Raw genomic sequence first — 22,801 nt, 5'->3', positions numbered from 1 at the left:
GTCACATGACACGCTTTACCACTTGGTCTTACCTGTCTTGCGTGGGTGCCATTACAGAGCTTCATCAAAGACCGTTCGTTTCATATTCATGTCAGTATGCTTGGCAAAGGCCCATGAACTTGGCGAAAGTTACATAATGTTTCGTGACAATTTTTTTCTCGTGGTTTGACGCACGTGCCATCGCAGAGATCGTTCGAGAACCGTTTGTTTGATATGCATGTGTGTATGGTTGGTAGAGCATCACGCATGGGCTAATGAAAGATATGTGAGATCCAGGGACGCCGTTTTTCTTGTGAGTGACCCTTTTCTTTGTGATTTAACGTTTGCTACTTGCGTACCATCGCTTAGCTTTTGAGTTTCCCGTTCGTTTGATATCCATCTTAGCATGGGCAGCGATTACCCAGGGTCTGACTAAAGTTACGTGATGTCACGTGACTTCTTTCCACGTGGTCTGAAGTACACGAAGTACATACCATCGCCAACCTTGTTTCAAACGCGATGTCTGATGTCCATGTCAGTATGGTTGGGAGTCATGCATGGGCTAGCGAGCGACACGTAAGGTCACGTGACACCCTTTCCCACGGGATTTGACGTTCACTACGTGCACACAATTGCATAACTTTTGATTTTCCCATTCGAACCCATGTTCTGGCTAAAGTTACGTGATGTTATGTGACTCTTTTCCACCTGGTCTGAAGTACGCGATACGTGTACCATCGCAGACTTTTTTCAAAGCGCGATCGTTTGATATCCATGTCAGTTTGGTTGGGAATAAAGCATAGGCCAGCGAAATAAACGTAAGGTCACGGGACAACGTCTCCCACGTGATTTCACGTTAGCTGCGTGTGTACCATCGCATTGCTCTTGCTATTCCCGTTCGTTTGACACCCATCTCACTGTGTTTGTGAATCCCACATGGGCTTCCGAAAGTTGCGCAAAGTCCCGTCACATCCTTTATCACGTGGTTTTCGTCGGTGCTCTCACAGAGCTCCTTCGAAGCCCGATCGTTTTATATCCATGTCACTATGTTTGAGAATGATGAATATGCTAGCGAATGTTACGTGAGATCCCGCAATACCCTATTGCACGTGATCTCAGACGCGTGACGTGGTTATAATCGCAGAGATTGTTCGAAACTCGTTTATTTGATAACCGTGTCAACGGGCCTTGTTGAAAAGAAACTGATGAGAGGTCACGTGAGGCTCTTCTCAGCCTGTTTTTATCAGCTTTGGAAATCAGCAGTTTGTTGCTGGGTGGTCCTTTGCTTCAATGCATGTCAGAAACGACATCAAATAGCTACGTTTTGCATGACCTGCTCATGACAGTAATATAATGTCCATAACAGTGCAATATATCGATGATACACGGCGCGGGAAAGGTATTTTGTAGTCACGTCAGAATACTCTTCAAGAAAGCTCTTCAATTATGTTTGGTCAGCGACAAACGATATAATATTTCGTCCTTATTATGAACTTCTATGCCACCTCCGCAATTGCATATTTACTTTAGATTAAATTCACTAGCGTCGGGATAAATTATTTGGCGCTGGGATTAAATCGACTGGCGTTTCGACTAAAATAGCTGGCGCTTGGAATAACTTCAGGGGGGAAACCTGTAGTAATATCTTAGAGATGGCAGCAATACGAAAAGATAAATTTAAGAGAGAAAAGTAAGGAGGTTAAAGAGACAGGATATCGGGAGTACACGAGCGGTTGCAAAAATAACTGCAAATCTAATGGTATGGCATGGTATGATGAAGTTTATTCAGGGCCTGGAGATCAAGCCCTAGGTTGACGCAGGCGGCTCCCACGTCGGGACAGTAAGGTTTAACCTTACCACCGTATGAAGGACCTTCTGGACGGCCTGTACTTGATCTAAAAGAACTCCGCTGTGAAGCACTCATCGCCACCAGTATCTTTCCCTGTCACAGTTTGTGAAAGACACAGGACACTGCCAAAGCATCTGATCCAGAGTAATGATGGCATTACACTTCTCGCAATCGATTGGTACCTCTCTTTCCGGATATAGCTTGTTAGTAAAGTTTGGACTCGGATAAGTTCTTCTCTGTAACAATCTCTGTCAGCGCTTGATCTCTATTGAGCTTAGCATGTGACACTGTAAATTCCATTCTGTTCATGTAGTAATGCTTCGTGATTTCATTATGTGAAAGTAATTGGTCCCTGTTCTCCTCCTGTGTATTATTACGGTCCTGGTCGCGTAGTGCATGGATAGTAAGTCCTCGTGCAGCTGCGTTAGCCATCTCGTTTAAATTTTTGTGGGACGGATCGACAGACCGCATGTGTGCAAAAAACCAGCGGACTTCGATCCCTTGGCTGTCCATCTCACCGATAGCTGGGCAGCCCTTTTGGTTACAAAGCCTTTGGTAAAGCGTCTAATAGCATTCTAGATTCACTGTAAATTCGCGTCCACTTATTATTCCTTGAAGCCAATGCTTTCGCTAGTTGTTCCCAGACTATCGTGTCAGTCATGACTGTAATAGCATCCCGAGTAAAACCAACTGCATCTACTACTGCCGCCGTAAAGGCTTTCTTTCTTCTGACCCATGCAGCACCTACAAAGGCCGTATGTTCTCTGTCGTGTTCTATATCTTGCAGGAGAGCTTTGACCCTTGCCTTTCGTCTTTCCCGGTTGTGCACCGGGTGAATATTTCTGGGGAAAGGAGTCGCCTTGATTATCTGTCTAATGCTATCATTTAAGTCCACTGTGTCTTCACTTGAAATTTTGGATACAGTTCGGCACCAATCTACCTCTTCGAGTATTGCTCTTCCTGACCGTGTTCCAGAGAGCCTCTCTCTGTGGGCAATTCGCTGAGCTTCAATTATCTCGGTTATTGTGTTGTGGAGCCTCAGTTTCAATAATTTATTCGGCTTGTTAACTCGTAACCCTAATCTTGTTTTGACAAGCTTTTTAATTATTCTGTTCAACTTGTTTAGCTCTGTCTGTGTGCAACTGAGCATCCCACTTACATGTGTGAAGTGACACAAGGCGAAAGCGTGAACCAGTCTCATGGTGTTCTCCTCTCCCAACCCACTGTGTATGTTGGTGATTGTGCTAAGGAATCTGAGCACAATCTTGTCTCAGTCTTGCTTTTGATGTGTTGTATTGCTCTTCCCTTTGCCCCGTTTGCCTCCAGGACTAACCCTGAGACTCTAATGGATTCTGCTTGCTTAATAGATTCGCCTGCCTTTGTGGTCAGTACTGACCTGGGTTCTTCCTCGGGAACACATCTTCTCGGTTTTCTACCCCTTCTCCTGTTACTGAATACAAGGAGCTCAGACTTATTAGAGTATTTGAGCCACATGTTTTCTAAAATGAACTCTACCTCATAAATGCTCTTCTAAGTGTGCTTTCCGCCTGTCCCATACTTCTTTTCAGCAGTTCAAATAGTCCCATCACCTGCATAAGTGGTAAAGTGAATGCCTTCTATCCCTTGTAATCCCTTTGCCACTTTTGACATGGTCAGGTTGAAAAGCATAGGTGAGAAGACCGACCCTTGCGGGGTCTTTCTGCCACCGAGATGCCTTTTTGATTTAATATCCCCGAATCGAAGGTGAGTTGAACGATTGCCAAGAAATGTTTTGACCACTTCATAGAGTTTTCTGCCCAATCCGAGTTCGGAAATGACTTCAAGTATTGCTCAATGCTTGATTCTGTCAAAAGCTTTTTCGACATCCAACCCCAAAAGAGCTCGAGTGCTCATTGGTGTGGCTAATAGCATTTGATGTTTTATTAAGAACATGGAATCTTGTGTGGACAATCCTGGTCTGAAACCAATCAGATTATATGGTAGAATGTAATTGTCGTCCAAATATTTTCTTCAATATGACATGCTCCACTGTCTTCCCTAGACATGATGGTAACGAAATTGGCCTGAGGTTATTCAAGTTGAGTTGTTTGCCAGGCTTTGGTATTAAGACACTGCTGGCCGTCCTCCATTCTTCTGGATGTACCTCATCTTTCAATAATTCAATAATGTGTGCGGTGAGATATTTTATTGTTTGGTTGTCCAAATTCTTAAGCAATCTGTTTGAGATGCCATCCGGGTCCGCTGCTGACGAACTATTCAAATCATAGAGTGCCCTGTGTACCTAACTTTCAGTGAATTCCTGATCCATATATTTGCATTCTACACCTAAGTAATCAGAATAAATTAAATCCTGATTATCTTTCCTGAGAGGCAAGTATTTAGCTGCCAATAGTTCCGTTATGCTCTCTGCATTTGCAGTCTGACCGTCTTGGTGTACTAGCTCCGCAACTGCCGTACGTCTGTTCGATTTAGTGCCTTCTTCATTGAGGAGATGCCTGAGCAGACTCCAATCGCATCCACGTGCTACCCTTCCATCTGCGCATTTACACACCTCATCCCATTTTTGCTTCTGCAAATATCGTGCGTGCTCCTCGATATTCCTATTGAGCTGAGCAATTTGTTTTTTTAAAGTCTTCTGTTTAAGCGTTGTGATTTCCATCTTTGTAAAGTTGATTTCTTGGCTTCGATCAAATACGCAATCTACTATCAATTTGTTCGATCTCGTCCTCTGTCTCTGTAGCCTTAGTTGCTGCAATCAAGTCGTCCCTAATCTGAGCCACCCACTCTGATAGTCTGATGCGCCCCTTTCTATCTGTGTCTGTGCAGTCATTTCTGATCTTTATAAATTGATCCCAGTCTATGTAAGTGAAATGCTTTACCTCCACTCCCGTCGTTTCCACCATTATGTGTAGTAAATAACGGTCGCTCCCTAGATCTGCGCCAGAGTGTATCCAGTGTGCCCTAGGTAAGTTATAACTGAAGGATAAGTCCGGGATAGTGTCCCTACACGTGGAAGTGCCACACCTAGTAGGATAGGCTGGGTCCGTGATGAGAGAGAGGCCTAAATCCGTGGCGAGATGCCAGATTCCTTCCCCTTTCTTACTACTCCAGCGGTAACCCCAAGATTGGTGTGGGGCGTTGAAGTCTTCTATTATGTGAGGCGCAATTTCGACTACCCAAATGGCCTTATTAAAAATTGCTCTCAAGCGCTGTCTCATCTCTCTTGCACTGATATATATATATATATATATATATATATATATATATATATATATATATATATATATATATATATATATATATATATAAATATATGTATTGAAATGGTGTTTATTGCGCATCGTTCGAAGGATCGCAAGTAGCTCTTGATCACTAGTCCTAGCCCTTCGCACTGCAGCGGTGGCAGTCCGCACAGCGCCACATGCATATTACCCACTACAATTGCCCCCGCGGTGAAGAGGAGCCATCCTGGCCACCTAAGGTGATGACACAATAAGGGAATCGAGGTACGGCTTCAGGCGGCTGATATGAACCGTCTTGCGGCCACGGCGGCGTTTGTCCGAAGATGGCGTCACCGGTTCGACGACATAATTTACAGGCGATGTACACGCGACGATCCGTTACGGACCCTGATATTTCGGTGAATTTGGGCTAAGGCCTGGAGCTTGGAAGGGCAGCCGGAGCCAGACGTGAGAGTCCACGGCGAAAGACTGTGTGGGCTGACCGTTGTCGTGGCGATCTTTGTGGATTCCTTGGGTATCCGACGTGAATGAGTGAGCCAGTTACCGGCACTGTTCAGCATGGCGAGCAACTTCGGAAAGAGGGGTGAATTCAGAGGAATCCGGATGATATGGTAGTGTGGTGTCGAGGGTAGTGGATGGTTTACGTCCATAGAGAAGGAAAAATGGTGAGAAGCCTGCGGTAGCCTGAACGGCGGTATTCTATGCGTACGTCACAAAAGCGATGACATCGTCCCAATTAGAGTGATCAGATGCAACATACATGGTGAGCATGCCACCAAGAGTGCGGTTGAATTGTTCCGTTAGACCGTTAGTCTGTGGGTGATACGCCGTAGAGGTGCGGTGAATAGTGCGGCACGCGGCGAGAGGCTCATTAATTACTTCGGACAAGAAGACCCGCCGTCGGTCACTGAGCAGTTCTCACGGTGCGCCGTGCCGTAAGATGAAATGCCGTAAGATCAATGCGGAGACGTCGCGAGCAGCAGCCGAAGCAAGTGCAGCAGTTTCGGCATATCTTGTAAGGTGGTCTACGGCGACAATTATCGAATGATTTCCGTTAGCAGTGCATGGAAGAGGCCCATAAAAGCCAATGCCAACCCGATCAAAAGGACGGCCAGGACACGGTGAAGGTTGCAGAGGGCCCGTCGTATGAGGAGATGTCTTGCGTCGCTGACAGGCTGCATGTGACCGAATGTATTTGCGGACATAAGAATACATGCCGCGCCAGAAGTACCGCTGGCGGAGCCGCTCATAGGTTTTCAGGATGCCAGCATGAGGTTGTTGTGGGTCGGCGTGGTAATACGTGCGTATGTCGGAACGCAAATGGCGAGGGATCACTAGCAGCCATTTGCGACCGTCTGGCTGACAGTTTCGGCGGTACAAGATGGTGCCCCGTAGCACGAAATGGGTGGCTTGGCGACGAAGGGCTCGAGGACATGTAGCCGTTGAAGAACTGTGAAAAATGTCAATGAGATAGACAATCTACGGATCTCTCTGCTCAGACGGCATGTCAGTAACAGCAAGCGTAGCAACCGGGCACTCTATGGATGAGAGTGGCGTTTCTACGGATCGCATGGGCGATCGGGAGAGCGCGTCTGCATCAGAATGTTGACGCCCAGATCGATAGATGACTCGAATGTAAAATTATTGGAGCCGAAGAGCCCAACGTCCAAGATGCCCCACTGGGTCTTTCAGTGACGCAAGCCAACAGGCGCGTGGTGGTCTCTCATAACGTCGAACGAAAGGCCATACAAGTAAGGCCGAAATTTTTGTAAGGCCCAAACTATAGTCAAACATTCTTTTTCCGTGACAAAATAATTGGAGTCTGCCTTCGCGAGGGCACGACTCGCATATGGAACAACATATTCCGGATAGCCAGGCTTGTGTTGCGCAAGGACGGCTCCAAGACCAATGCCGCTGGTGTCCGTATGATCTTCGGTCGGTGCACTCGGATCGTAGTGGCGCAGAACAGGCGGCAAGGTAAGCAGACCACGCAAAGTGGTGAAAGCTTGGTCACATGCCGCTGTCCAATCGCGAAGGTCACCAGGGCCGGCCAGGAGTTTCGTCAGGGGAGCAATGATGCACGCGAAATTGCGCACAAAGCTTCAAAAATAAGAGCGAAGACCGACAAAACTGCGGAGCTCTTTCACTGTAGTCGGCCGCGGAAATTCTGCGACAGCATGAAGTTTGTCAGGGTCGGGAAGGACGCCGTCTTTGGAAACGACATGACCAAGTATGGTCAGCTGGTGGGCTCCGAAGTGGCACGTTTTCAAGTTAAGTTGAAGGCCAGCGGTGGCAAGGCAAGTAAGGACTTCGCGTAGACGAGAGAGGTGAGTGGTGAAATCAGGAGCGAAAACTACCACGTCGTCTAAATAACACACACGTCTTCCACTTGAGGCCTCGCAGAATATTGTCCATCATCCTTTCGAATATCGCGGGCGCATTGCAGAGGCCGAATGGCATTACTGTAAACTCATACAGGCCATCAGGCGTAATGAAACCTTTCTTCGAGCGGTCGGATTCTTCCACTGGCACTTGCCAATAGCCGGATCGCAAGTCCAAAGAAGAAAAGAATTCGGTACCATGTAAACAATCCAGGGCGTCATCTATGCGCGGTAGAGGATAGACATCTTTTCGTGTAATCTTGTTGAGGCGACGATAGTCTACAAAGAAATGAATCGAGCCATCTTTTTTCTTAATGAGTACTACGGGAGACGACCAAGGGCGGCAGAATGGCTTGATAACACCACGTTCCAGCATGTCTTCAACTTGCTGGGTGATGACACGACGCTCGGTGGATGACACGCGGTACGGACGCTGGCGTAGTGGTGCACGATGTCCCGTATCATTGTGGTGAGAGACGGTACTTGTGGGGCCTAATGATGTTTGGTTCCAGTCAAAAGATGCGCGAAAATCCAGTATTAGAGTTATTAGCCGCTCACGTTTTGTCGGCTCGTGGTCATCGGCAATAGAGCGACAAAATATGTCCGGTGATACTCGGTTAGTTGGCACATGGCGTTTCAGTGCTGTTACGTTGGCAGTATCCACGTCGTCGGCAACAGGGAAATGCACAATAACGTCAGCGTCTTTAGTCTCGATGGTACCAACAGTCTCGCCACAGTGCAAAGCCAAAGTGTACGAATTTGGTTTAGAAATCAGCATTTCTGCAGCACCATGGTGAACCGCGAGGAGGGCGAAAGGCAACAATATAGGCTGGTGGCGAATGAACACGGCAGCAGGTGTAAACATGACCGAAGCTTCGGCAAGCAATGCGCATGAAAGAGGGACAAATACAACACTGTGAGGACGAAGATCAGTATCTGAAGCTACACAGACCCTGCCAAGATCATGAACTTGAAATTCGTGAGATGGCAAATCGCACAGAACGGAGAACTGAACCTCAGCACGTGCACAGTCAATGACGGCATGATGGCGCGACAGAAAATCCCATCCGAGAATCACATCGTGGGAGCAACAAGTTAACACAAAGAAATCAATCGGATACAAAATATCTCGAATCAGCACCCTGTCAGTGCACATAGCGACTGGCTGAACTTGTGCACTGGCTGTTCTAAGGAATTGTACCGAAGGCGTCATGGTCACTTTCCGTAATGCACGACAAAGCTTCTCACCAATCACGGACACAGCAACACCTGTATCGACAAGCGCAAGAGATTTGATGCCATCAACGGACACTTCAATAACGTTAGCAGGGGACAAAGAGGACATTGATGTTCCGACGATGACGCAGTTCGTGCCTCAGGAACTGCGGAAATCAGTTTTCCGCCTCTGTAGTACTGGCACTGGGCCAACAACGCATGGATGAGAGTGAACGCCGACGAGGGGAAGGTGAGCCACGAGTACCGCAGAGCTGTGACTACGGTGCTGGTATGTCATCAGCAGCGTATACTTCCGGTAGTGGTCGTTGAGGCATACGGAATGGTGGGAAGCCGGAGCCGGGTGGTCGTGGGGTGCCCACGAAGGCCGGAAAGCGCCGGCGGCAGAAGCGCGGTACATGTCCCAGTGTACCGCAGGCATAACATAATAGGCGGTTGTCAGCAGTGCGCCAATGATTTGTACCCTGCTGCTGTGCACTGAAAAAGGGAGCCGCCGGCTTGCGAGGCGAAGGCGGAGGAGAGAACACAAGCGCGAGGCGCTGAAGGCGGAGGAGAGAACCCCGGCAGACGAGGCGCCCGAACAACGGCTTCAACATACGTCAGAGGCGCGGCCACGGGAGCCGGCTCACTTCAAGAGCTTCGGTCACTTGCTCTTGAATTACCTGTCGGATCGCTGGAGCCAAATATTGAGAAGGCTTCTCCGTGGTCGGAAAAATCGAGAGCTGTCGCGCGACCTCCTCGCGCAAAAATTCTTTTATTTGTGTCAGCAAAGTTGCGTGATTGTCGCCAATAACGAATGCTACTAACGAATCTTCCGTAGGCGGCGGGCGCCGAGCTAAGATGCGTTGTTTCCGTAACTGGCCGAAACTTTCGCACAGCTTGATAACTTCGGCCACGGTACGCGGATCCTTCGCTAACAACGTTTGAAAGGCGTCCTCATCGATGCCTTTCATAATGTGTTTTATCTTGTCCTGTTCTGCCATTGACGGATTCACGCGCTTACACAGGTCAATGACATCTTCGATGCAACTTGTGAAAGTTTCACCGTGATGTTGCGCACGCCCCCGTAAGCGTCGTTCTGCGCGAAGTTTGCGCACAGCGGGGCGCCCGAACACTTCTGCGAAATTTGTCTTGAATGTGCTCCATGTTGCGAAATCGTGTTCGTGGTTTCGGAACCAGAGGTTCGCGACGTCAGTTAAGTAAAACAACACGTTGTGCAACTTGGTGACGTCGTCCCACTTGTTATGCTGGCTCACCCGTTCGTAAGATGACAACCAGTCCTCCACGTCATGATCATCGGTGCCGCTAAAGATGGCAGGATCACGCTGGCGCAACAGACCACAAACGATGACCGCCGGAGGCAGTGGTGCATCTTCCTAGGTGGTTTCGTCAGGCATGGTCGAAGCAGTGGGTAGCTTCCGGTTTAGGAGTTCCAGTTTCCGAGGTTACCCAGCAGCTCCACCAAATGAAATGGGGTTTATTGCAGCTCGTTCGAGGGATCGCAAGTAGCTCGTAATCACGAGTCCTAGCCCTTCGAATCAGCAGCCCGAGCTCGGGTCTCGCACTGCAGCGGTAGCAGTCCGCACAGCGCCACATGCATATTACCCACTGCAATATATATTGTCACGTGGTAGTGACGGTGAAGAAAGCAGCAATACGGTGGAATACAAACTAGCTTTTATTTGGCGAACCTGTGCCCACAAAAACAGGCTAGACTTATAGCACGACGATAGCGTCGAACACGGTCGGCGATCGTCGGAAATCTGATCAGCGGGTCAAGCGCGTCGGCTTTTATAGAGCAGTCGTCGAATGTTCCAGACTAATCGTTCGGACCCGCGTGCCTTCCACAAAGTTCTACGCCATTCGCGTCAGGTGATGAAATCAGATAACATAAGGTTGGGCGACAACAGACAACGGATAGAAGCATCGATAACTTTCCAGAAACTTCGGATACATGCAGGCGCGTCCCACGCTGTGCGATTACATTTGTTAGGCGGCGAAACGTGGTTGCTCGATAAAGATAAGTACACGTGTGAATATACATGCATATTAACCCCACTGCAATATATATATATATATATATACTTATATTGAGGCAGAACAAGGACCATTTCCATCAATATGTATTCACTTTTACTCTCCCCTATTATTAACTCATGCTCCGTGTAGGGAACTTTCTTGTCAATTAAGCTGGCAATTCCTCTGCCCGGTTCCTTGCGTTTGCGGACCGAGTTAAAGCCAGACAGCCCGATCTCCTCCACTCGAGCTTCTTGCAGGATTATTAATTTCGGCCTATTTTCAACAGTCTTGATTATCTGTGCTAATGACGCTCTTTTTTGCGGAAATCCTCTGCAGTTCCACTGCGACACACTAAGTCTCCTTCTGCTATCCATTCTTATTGCCGTTATCCCCTGACTTGCTACCCCCAGTCACTGTTCTGTTGACTGTACTACCTACCGCTCCCTGGAGCGTTGTAGTGCTTTCGACTTCCGAAGGCATATATTCCTCATCCTCTCCTTGGACGTCTCGCTTTCTCAGCCTTTTTTGCGGTAGAAGTGTTGAGAGTGCACATTAGGCACGTTGCCCGTGCCAGTTCCCACCATCTGGCAACACTACCGTCAGAAAGGCCGCAGACAGCATTTTGTACTACGATTTCGGAGTATTACACCTGCCTCCCGTCAGGTTTCACCCCCGCAACTAAGCCATCGATTCCTCCATGGTGTTTGGCTCGACCCGCAGTGCACCTCACCGTACGAGGAATCAGGAAAAAATCTGAGCTGTCATCACCTGCTCTTAAACAACTAACTCTGCTCCTTTTGCACGAGAGGTACGCCGAACACGTACATATTTATACTGATGGATCGGCAACTCTCCAGTGTTCCTCTGGAGCCGTGGTCTTCCCAGCGAAAGCCACCACCATCAGTTTCAAGACATGTCACCCAACGACACCGATGGCCGCGGAACTTGCAGCCCTTCGCGCTGCACTTCGTCTCGTCAGCCAAGAGCAACCTCGAAGATGGTCAATATTCAGTGACTCGAAGGCTGCACTGCAATCTTTGCTATCGGCCCTGTGGCGCGGACCACATGAACAACTGGTATTTGAGATTAGAGAACTCATTCATACCTTAACTGAGCAAGGACACCACGTGACATTTCAGTGGCTTCCAAGTCACTGCGGAGTCATAGGGAACGAACACGCTGACAACGCTGCTCTGTCGGCTCTTCAAGGGGACGAAGAGGAGCCGATACCGATATCAAGGACAGATGCCGCTCGAAAACTTCGAATGATCAGCCGTGACATCACGTTCTCCTTGTGGAATGCTGGAAGTTTTCACGACTACCGACTCCACAATCTTGACTACCCTCTACGCCTTTGTATTCCAGCTGGACTCTGCCGTCGCGAAGCTACCCTGCTTTGTCGACTATGGCTAGGGGTGGCTTTCACCAAGTCTTTCGCTTACCGAATTGGATGGGCCGACGATGCCACGTGTGAGGACTGTGGTAACGAGGAGACTTTTCAACACCTTCTTTGTGACTGTCCTCGATATAATTTATAGAGACAATCACTCGCAACCGCGATAGCGCGCTTTGACCAAAGAGCTCTCACAGAGGAACTTCATTTAAAATACCGCCATCACAAGCCATCGCAGCAGAGGGCGACGAGGGCACTGTTGCGGTTTTTGAGGGCGACAGAATTGGACAGGCGGCTGTAGCCTGAACAGATGTTGATAGTGCGGCAAGTGTCACTGTGCTGTGCGATGACAGTATTCGGTGGCAGTGACCGATTGTGATTGTGTGTCTACGCTCCTTCCTTTCCTTAATATCTACTTTGTTACCACTTTACCTCCCCCTCCCCTCTCTCCCCAGTGTAGGGTAGCCAACCGGATCTTTTTCTCTGGTTAACCTCCCTGCCTTTCCCCTTTCGTCTCTCTCTCTCTCTTTCTCGGCTATTAACTTACACTTCCACGTTTTATCCACCTTAAGCTTAACGCTGTCTACCGTGTCCTTTAGGTCCCTAATGACATTCCCAATCTCCTCCAGGACCGAGCACATTGATTCCACCTCTGGGACTACAGCTCTCTTTTTGTGCGCCGGTGGGCCTTCTTCCTCCTGGCTGTTGCTTCAACTCACCGGCTTAGCTATTGCCACACCGCCGCTTTCTGCCCTGAACTCTTTGTTGATTTCCTGCATCTGCTTCTTAAGTTCTTCATTTGCTTTCTTTAGTGGTACAACCTCTCTGATTAGCTGTTCTAATCTGGCATCATTGCTTTGTTCCTGCGAGACGATTGCCCCGTTACCTGTGACTTTCACAGTACCTTTGACTTTGTCGGCCCAGGTCGCTCGTGGTTCCTTCTTCTTGTTTCTCTTCAGCTCCTGCTCCACGAAGCACACCTGCGCCTCCCGAGACCTCGAACGGTTTCTTCCCCTCGATGTTGAACGGTGTCTTGATCTTGATGTGCTTCTTGAGCGTGAGCGCCTGCCGGCGTCGGGAGGGGCTTCCTTTGTCGATTGAGCCGATTCCATCTCGGTCTCCACTTCGGAGCGTTGGCTTCTTCTTACTCTTACTACATATGGTACTTGTTACCGCTGCTTGCAAGCCTTGTCATCTGTGGGGTGATCTTCACCGCAGAACTAGCATATGGGAGAGCAGATATGATCCTCCCCTGGGTCTTACATACAACTTCCCCTGCGCTGCACAACATCAGGTGTTGAACAAGCGTCTGATATGTGCCCAATTATTCCACATGCGTAACATATGTCAAATTGCTACCTGTACAGATATCGCCTCACGAGGGTTGACCCATACTTGATGACGGTGGGCACCCTGAATTCGTCGAAAAGCACAATTACCGAGCCCGTAGCTTTAACACGTTGTGCAGCAAACGCCGTTGGGTTGTATTTATGTACAATCTTTATCGTTATCACGCTTTGACTGTCATTGACGTTCACTCTTATATAACCCCTTGGCACGTAGAATTGGGGGTCGTTTCATAAGCGCTCGCTTCATACTCCGCCTCCATGACCGTAATGGACTTGATTCTCACATACCTTTCAGCATGATCGGAGTCCGGTGTAACCACCACGATATTCTGTGTGAAGCTGATGCAGACGATGTCTTCCTTCGCTTGGTCTGCTGTAAGTCCGGTTGCCTCGATGATCGCTTCTCCATTAGCTGTGCTGTCTTTGTTCAGGCTGAGGCCTCCCCTCAGTGACAGTGACATCAGTGACAGGAAAGCGGGGAGCAGCATGGGAAATCTTGCATGATGAACGGCATCGCAGTCAGCTGTGGAGGAAGGCGACAACGACTAACACGGGAGCAGTCGCACGATCGCGTTCGCGCGGTTACGCCGGAGATTCCCACGCTCGACCAAGGAAAGGGCGCTTAAAAGCTGTGCTCTAAAAAAATGTGCGCCTACATGCTATCCCGTGCAAGGAATATACAGCGAAGCTGTAGGCGAAATCTAGCGTCTGGGACCGCGTTAGCACATTTTCCGCTAGTCCTTCGACGCCGCGGTGCTTGCTGTACATGTTCGCGGCGTCCATACGTTTGCGCATAACCCGGGCTGATGCAGTAGTACGTCATTGTAACTTTTACAGTGGAGCTGTTAGAACCTCGCTGGGTTTCTCTCGATGCCCGCAGCTTCGCCGAGCTGGGAGAGAGAGAGCTGAGAGAGAGAGTGGGACACAGTTAGTGTGACGTCATTCTTCTTTGATAAAAACCCGCGTGCTCGCTTCGGCAGTCCTCTTTCTTGCCGTGGAAAAAAATATGCGTGACTCTGCTATCGAAAGCACCAGACACCAGCGAAGCTGGGGGAAGCGCAGCAAAAGTTAGAGTTTACTTTGCGGTTTGCCACTACTTTGCTGCTCTTCCCCCAGCTCCATTGGTCTTTGGTGTTGGCGATAGCAGAACCAGGCATAATTTTTTGCACAGTCTTTTCCATAATGTTGACTACGGACGCTGCCCACGCTGTGCGACTGATCCTCTTGTGAATATACCGCTTGATGACTTCGTCTGATGTCGCCATCAGATCACATGGCAGAGGTGGTGCTCCTGGAGAAGCAGCACACTGTGCACTTCCCATCTCCTTGCATTGTCTTCGGGATCGGCCCATGATGATGCACCGCGATTATCTAATCACGTGAAACGCCGCGTGATGGCGCGATCACATCAAAGGTCGCGTGATGACATCATCACTTCGAACATTACTTTAATTGATGACGGTATCGTCACGTGACAATAGGCTGATGAAATAATCTGATTAAGTGATCAGTTCAAACGTGACGCCACGCGACGGTTTCTTCGTCAAATGTTTTCGTCAAATGTTGGTGTTAACTCATGACGTCATGCGATGCCTTTTGGAGGAGCAGCACGCTGTGCGCTGCCTGCTTGTTTGTACGGTCTACGAGATCGGCCCATATTTTTGTGTGAGAAAAGCTCTCGCACGCGGACACGAAGAATGGCGACGACATGTTGGCTAACAGGTTGGCTGTAAAACTATTTGACATTGACTTGGAGCATGGGGAATGGGCCACTCGGTCTGTAGTGGTCTTCAATGAATCTCTTTCATGTCAAATTGGGTCACTGGTAGGTGTTTGCAACCCTTCAATGAATGTCTATGACGGCAGCATGGGTAACTTGGTATGTGCCAGTGGGAATGTGCCACTCTACTATGACAAAAGAGATCCCTTCAATTCCTAGGATGCTAAGAGGAGTCAAACTCACGTTACAATGGATCCTCAATGAGAGCAACCCCACACATTAGCAGGCTACGGCACAAGGGGACTGGTGATGTGCCGCCTTTAATGAATACCTCTCACGTCAATGCTTTAGCGAGCTGCCCCAGGAATTCACGCGGTGTGTGGTGCTTTTCAGTGAATATCTCGACAAAATGGGCCACCCCGTCAGTCGCACTTTGTGCGCGGCAAGCGAGGGAACGATTTTCAGCATTCGGAGGCACCGATGTGCCAAGCTGCTCGTCTCGAAGGCCACGCGCGAACCTCTCTCCAGCGCCACCCGATGGGGCATGGTGTTCAGGGAGAATCGTTACCGAGGAGCCCGGTTTGAGAAACGCATTCGGAAGCAGGCTTCGTGGTGGAACTGCTAGATGGCACTGAGTGTCCATAGGGAAGACAAAGCCAGGAGTGACGCTGAAGTACACGCCAGCTACATAACTCATTTTGGTACATAACTATGTATTGGTTTGTCGCTAGACGCATTACCATCGACAGTCAACGTAATACGGGTTCTTTCAATTCTGTGATTGTTAGATATTATACGCAGTGTGTTAGCCTGCCATAAAGAAGCGCCTCAAATATTTATCTATCTACCCGAGTATCCTCAGCGCCTTGAATAAACATTTCAGTGGGATTACAGTTTTAACATTCAAGGCATTAGAGTCGTCACATTTCTACACTCATGCCAGTTTTACAGTCAAGCCATTACTGTCAATAAGTATTACTGATTGGGACGTTATGGGCAAATGCGTGAAAGGTTGTTTACCTGACCACCCTGTATATTTCAGCCATTTGGCCATTTTTAACTCCCTTGGAAAAAAACACGTTTGACGAGAAAAAGTGTATTATTGTTACCAGCCATATCACAGGTAATTGTCGCGGTTCATTTAACTTCATTTGAATGTTCATCATGGATGCTCTAAGTTGATTTATTATTTTGCCATTTTCATGGAGTCTGCAGGTCACATGTACTCGTATATCGAGTAAGATATTTCTGTCACTCCACTCACAACATTATTACAATATATTGCGCGTGAAGTAACAAAGCAACTCGCATACTAATATCACTATTCAAAGCGCTTGCAAATACCTCGTGCAATCATTATGCATCCATCATTACAACCTCGTAGTTACGAGGATTATCTTCCATTTTGCTAAGCGACACATTCCCTTCATTATTCGTGCACTCTTTTTTCGAAACACTGCTCGTAATATTGATGTTCAGCATTCCTTTGGGTAGAAGAAATCACCAGGCTTTGTAGGCATGTCTCAAAAGGTCTCTTTGGAATGTAAAAAAATATCACAATTTGGTGACAATAATACTTGTGATCGCTGTCCATTTATTAGTTGTGGTAAAGCGCAATCGAACGTCCCACTAATGGCTGCGTTAGATGCCGGATACTGCAGGTGTTGGTGTGCACTGACCGTATCTATAGGTACTAACTTGAGACGTGCAGTTTAACAAAGAAGTTTGACGACAAATTATTGACCTCGCTACGATCGATGGATCTTAAGCGCAACTTTAGGAGCCAGTGAAAGAGCTGTGTGGCTTAGAAGCAAATGGCGGTAGCCAAAATTGTAGTTAAGAGAACAAAATGGAGCTTTTGTCCTTCAGTAGACATAAATAAACGGTGACCATAAGGGTAATGACGATTATGATTAACGGTGTAGGATGCCGAAACTGAATCACATTCGGCGTCGCCTGCGCCAAATCCACAATTAAGCCTCATTCCGTACGTGACGTGAACACAGCCTGCTTTTTGTGAAAAAAAAAATAAAAAACGGATCAGTATGCAGCTGACTATGCAGTTTTAAATGAAATTACGAAAATAAATTACAGTTACATTTTCAGCGGGAAAGAAAACTGCTTAAGGACTATACAGAGAAACACTCGACACGACCGGTGACTATCGACTGAACGTTATTCAACAAAAGGCATTTTACTATAATACTTTAGTTCACTACGCGTTTCTACAAATAAGATATTTTACTTGCTTCAGGGAATAGGCAACTCTACAAATCACAAGTACGTGCGCTCTGCGATTCCGCGCACCTGTACGCCAAGAGGGTAAATATGAAGTCCGGAAATGGAACTAAATATCCCGTGATGCGTTCCTTGGTGACGAATACCCAGACGATGTTTCTGTACCGGTACTTTCATTGCGAGGTATAAGCTGTAATCCTTGCTACTTTCCTGCCTTTCTGTTTTTTATTCAAGGAGTGAACTTAGAACTAAATAAATGGCTTCCAAAAGGTTAGGCCTGACCCTTCCAGTGGCTTTGGCGCCTAATGATAGTGCAAAATATATTTCATCAGAAAACCGCATCAAAGCGCACTATTTAAGAGCCCACTTCTTTTCAGCTTACGTTGCTGCTATCAAGGTCCCTTGAAACTAATAAGTGAAGGAAGCTCCTTTTGAGGCGTTTCTAATGTAACCAACATGAATCAGTTGTATCCTAAGCGTTTAGTGAACATGCGAAACAGCTGCTAGGACACGCTGCGAACCGGCACCCGGACGTTTTCCTTTCCTTAGCAATTTCGTGTATTCACATTGCGCGAAGAAAGCTACCGTGTTCTTCTTCTATTGCAGGCCGACTACCGTTGGCTACTACCATGGATTGTGTGGTGCTTCTTCAACATTCTGTACATCTTCGTCATCGCCGTCATGCAAGTGTTGGCTGCTGTTTTTGCCTCGGTAATTTTTCTGCGTTTGATCCTGCCTTTCCCTTCGCCAACTTTGCCTTGATCACTAACTCGTGTTGATCACCAAACACTGTGACATATCGCTTACTTGTGAGCAGACCAAGAAATTCTTGTGAACTCTCTCGTTCCTGCGATGTCCATGTCTGCTGAGCAGCGTCAGAGGCCTAAGCGTGCAAACCGATGTATGAGCCCGATTTTGGCAACATCTGCTTTCAGGGTGGTTAAACAAAGAGAAAGCCGGAAAGCCAGATAAGTTTCTGAGGCCCTTACTTACAAAACGCCTTGCAAAATACCCGCCATTGCGAAAGCATTTCTTCAATGAAATGTAAAATCGCTTCTCGATCAAACGGCTGGAAGAACAGGGGCGTGTTGCAGTTTACCATGACTGGTATTTCATTACTTAATAAAGAATTAGGTTATACTCTCAGCGAATGTCTCCTAAATCCGATGTTTCGAAGCGCGACCGACTCCTTCTTCATGTGAGATGACGGTAGGCGTAGCAATAAAAAAAGAATGTTCCAATAGCCAGGGGAACTCATACTTGAATATTTTTTTTTATCTCTGGCTTTATTAAACAATAAAGTATAAGAAAACAGACGTTTTGCCACCTTTGCTGGTGGCATCTTCAGTGCGCAAGTAACAACAAATGCAATACATCCTGTTTATGTATGAGGGTGCCTAGACACCCGGAAGGAGGCCTCGGTTTGAAATGCATGCAAATCAATTGCGACGGCTGAATCAATATTCCACAAAATTTCATGGGCCCCATCGCTGTTGTCGGGCTAAACTGGCTACGAAACGAACGCATGCCACACGTGCAAAAACGGAACTGGTGTGCTTGACAAAAGGACGCATGTTCTATTTCGAACACGTAGTAACGTTAGCATGGGAATACCTATAGGGCCCAAGAAATTTTGTGGAATCAAGGTTTATCCGTCGCAATTGATCTGGTTGTAATTCTAACCGTGGACCCCCGCCGGATTCTTACGGCATACCACACATTAATAGGATGTGTTCTGTCGTTTGTTGTAATTTCTGTACTGATGATGCCACCCGCATAGGTGGCGAAACATCTATGTTTTTGCTATACTTCATTATTGAGTATAGCCAGCGATAAAAAGCGTTAAGGTGTAGCAGCAGTTATAATAAGTTATAGGGGGGGGGGGCTTAACTGGTGCGTGAAGATGTTCCGCCGTCCTTGGCAAGAGAATACGACAAGTGTTCTGAAGAACCATCGATGTTTTGAGGTGTTTTTTTAATGTGTCAGGATTCTAAAAGAAACCGCCACTGGTAACTGTTTTCCTTCTCCGAGAAGACGGCGCTGTGAGAACTAATGTGGTGGTCAAAAAGCCCACTGTGTTCTGCCACATCGCTATGTTCTCTTTTGAGGTCGTGAAAATCATCCTTCTGTTGACAAATTCTTTCCAGAAAGTCATTATTTTCGCCAATGTAGAACGCAGAGAATTCGGTGCAAGTAATTTTATAGACAATGACCTATGCTTTTCGGGTAGGAGTGCAGGCGGCGGAAGAAGCTTGATCCTGCTTAGCACACCAGAACACTAGGTGGTATCGAGGTACGGGGTAGGGGTGGGTCGACAGCCTTCCTGTGATTCCAACGGAGGATTAATGCCATTGTACCACCGTGCTTCTTAATGTCACGGTGTTCCTTCTGTTAAAGGTGCAGAGAAGAGCTGATTACCGGTTCTCTTGACGAGGCTTCGAACCGCTGCAACTTGTGGCTTGTAGGGTCATTCCAAATGACACAAATGTATTGTCCTGTATGAGTCCCTTTTGCGAATGTAGAAATGGACAGGTTCGATCACTCTCTTTTCGAGAGGTCATCTAAGAAGGGGAGAGAATGGAAATTTTCCAAGTCTGGCATAAACTGCATTGCAGGCTCCTTAGGGTGATACGCGACCATGTTGTCGATCTCGTGATACTTCCTCACGTAAAAAGAACCTCCCCCCACATGTCGCTTAGAGACACATTTGACTTGGTGCTCCAAGTATTTGGCTCCCGCTTTTCGATCCATGATGAGTACGCTGATAGTGTCAGACACCACGGCACCAATGGAAGTTCCACTAATCTAACTGTGGAACTCACTGCTAAAATGAGAAGTAGTCGAAAGGCAGAATTGCAATATTCAACAGAGATGAATAATGAAGCGATAATTCTTGTTTTTCAGTCTGCGGAAATGTTAAGACATTCCGTGGGTCGCAGAAACTGGGAGAGACACAGGCGCATTACTGAACAGAAAAACCACACCAAAAGGCATCATGCAGTCGTTGTCCTGACTCGCTATAAACGCCATATCCACAAGGTGTTCTGAGTGGAAAACGTAAGGTTCTGTTTTTAGTATCTTGTGAAGAGCGGTTGACAGGGCTCGTAAGGTGATAGGCTTGAAATCGCAATACGCCGTAAAGGAATCCTGCTTTACGAATTTTTGTGAGACCATAAAAGCTTGGTGAAGAGCCATTCCTTCATCTCTTATTGCAGTTTTTTTCGAAGACGGGTTGTTTTCTGACGAAAGTTTAACTTGATTTTAGATTTTCGGCGCCATTGTGAACCTTCCACTGAACTTATTCAATATTTAATTAGGGTCTGCTGATATGGGCAGCAGGCATTTCCTGCTCATCGTTTTTTTCTCTTTTCTCTTTTTTAGCGCCAGGGAGCGGTTTCGAAGTGGAATTGGTCATTTCAATAAAAACTATCAATCTTTTTTTCTGCTGAAACCTAAGGTCTGCACGATACCCAATGTCAGGGCTTGTTGCAAGCGTATATTCACAATGTGGCGGCTGTTCAGTTTGCCCCTGTACGAGATGCGAACACGAGTAAGAAGAAAAGCGGTATACCGGGAGTTTATTAGCTTAAGGCCGGCAGGCTATTCTGCTATAGGGAAAGGGAAGCGAAAGATGAAAACGAGGAGAGAAGAAAAGTTCAGGCTATGCACGAAAACGCACATGCGATCTATCATCTATTTTTCGGTGTGTGATAGGCAGTCATCTAGGGTTGTTGATCTCTGGAATCACAGTAGCGCTTTTGTTACCTTGCACGTTGCAAATGCTTGAGGCCGGTATCTCAAGATCGTCTGTTCTGTAAAGCGTTTCTAATCAAGTTCCACTAGAGCAGTGGAACTTTATAAGACTGGCAGTAACATAACCAGTGCTTGAAAATTTTCTGAGCCACAAGGTTCTCAATTGACCGTGAGACAGAGAAAGTTTACTAAACAACGGTAAAGTTATAGGGCCCCTCTATTCAGGGCACCTAGAAGTTGTTATGGAAGCTTAAGAAAAAAAGCTGAACCAAGCTTTCTTACCGAATCGCGGCCTGAACCTCTGCTCGTGTTCTTTTTCGCTTCCTTTACGTTTTCTTTCTACTACTTTAAGGATTGTTTAGTTGCCTTGTAAATTTGCGTCCGATAACATTTCTTTTACAAGACGGAAAGCTCTATATCGTTTATTGCCTATCATACTATGGTACTTTCCACAAAGAGCCCGCTGTACCAAAAGCTTAGTCAAAGATATAGACACAAATAAACAGAAATATTAAAAATATATATATAACTGCTCACAAAAATTCATTGCACAACAAGAGGATCACACGAAGTTGCAATAGCAGTTCTGCGGAAATCCGCAAGGTGGAGAGAAGTAATTAATAAAGGGAAAATCAGACATCCACCCGTTCGTAGCAATTGCTACAAAGGAAACCCAAACGGGTTCCTCGAACGAAAAGCTTCATAGTTGAAGAAAAATTCGTCCTGGTCCGGGACTCCAACCCGGGACCACCGCCTTTCCGGGGCAGCCGCTCTACCATCTTAGCTAACGAGGCGGCTAGCAGATGGCAGGGCGAAGTCGAATTTGTCGACAACACGAAGCAAAGGCAAGTGTTTGACGTAGTAGTTCTGCGGAAACCGCAAGGTGGAGAGAAGTAATTAATACGGGGAAAATCAGACAACCACCCGTTCGTAGTAATTGCTACAAAGGAAACCCAAGTGTCTGATTTTCCCTTTATTATATACGTACATGCGTAATGAGATGCGAGCACACGATCTGTTACAAGCATGTCAAGCCTCTAATTACGTTGAAATGTTTGTTCGGCAGCGTTTAGCGCGGAACGCATAAGAACTGTTGACGCGGAAGAGTCCTCATTCATTCATTTATTCATTTCTTTATTTCTGTGTGCGACTACGAACAGCACATGACATCGGTGTTGGTGCACTTTTGCAGAATCGGAAAGGAAACAAAAGATATTTCACATAGATAGAATAGAACGAATATGAACGTAATCAAAATTCAACCAAGCAACGAATAGTCGGGTGGTCAACATGCGCGCGCAAAGAAGAGGTCAACATCTAGATGTATCTATATTGTGCTTGGTTACAAAAGTGATATTAGGGCTCAGGTTAGGTAGATCACGAATGTGCAAAAAAAAAAAAAAAACACTGGCATTGGCCAAGCTTGACTGCAGTACCATAAACACATGAGCCAAAGTTAACGTGTTCAATTAAACTAGACTACGTACAATTTTGAATAAGAATGCGTGATCACGGTATGTCAGGGTAGGGACAATGCTGAACCTCTGGAAGGTATGCTCGTAATCATTACATTTGCTGCTCAAGAACCGACCATATAGTCGACAAACAAATCGGCTCTTAACGTCCTAAACTCTTCTTTTATTCT

General features: G+C 46.9%; 1 protein-coding gene across 1 annotated transcript in view; it reads left to right on the top strand.

The window, feature by feature from the left end:
* Window positions 1-22,801, top strand: part of LOC142574426 (uncharacterized) — a 311,223-nt gene that overhangs the window by 201,284 nt on the left and 87,138 nt on the right. The window contains exon 5 of the mRNA XM_075683509.1: window positions 18,010-18,114. Within this exon, the coding sequence (XP_075539624.1) occupies window positions 18,010-18,114 (105 nt within the window). The remainder of the gene's footprint in view (window positions 1-18,009; window positions 18,115-22,801) is intronic.

This window comes from Dermacentor variabilis, chromosome 3 (genome assembly GCF_050947875.1).
Source record: "Dermacentor variabilis isolate Ectoservices chromosome 3, ASM5094787v1, whole genome shotgun sequence".
Lineage (NCBI taxonomy): Eukaryota > Metazoa > Arthropoda > Arachnida > Ixodida > Ixodidae > Dermacentor > Dermacentor variabilis.
Note: the sequence above shows the minus strand (reverse complement) of the source record. Positions and strands in the feature narration are given on the sequence as shown.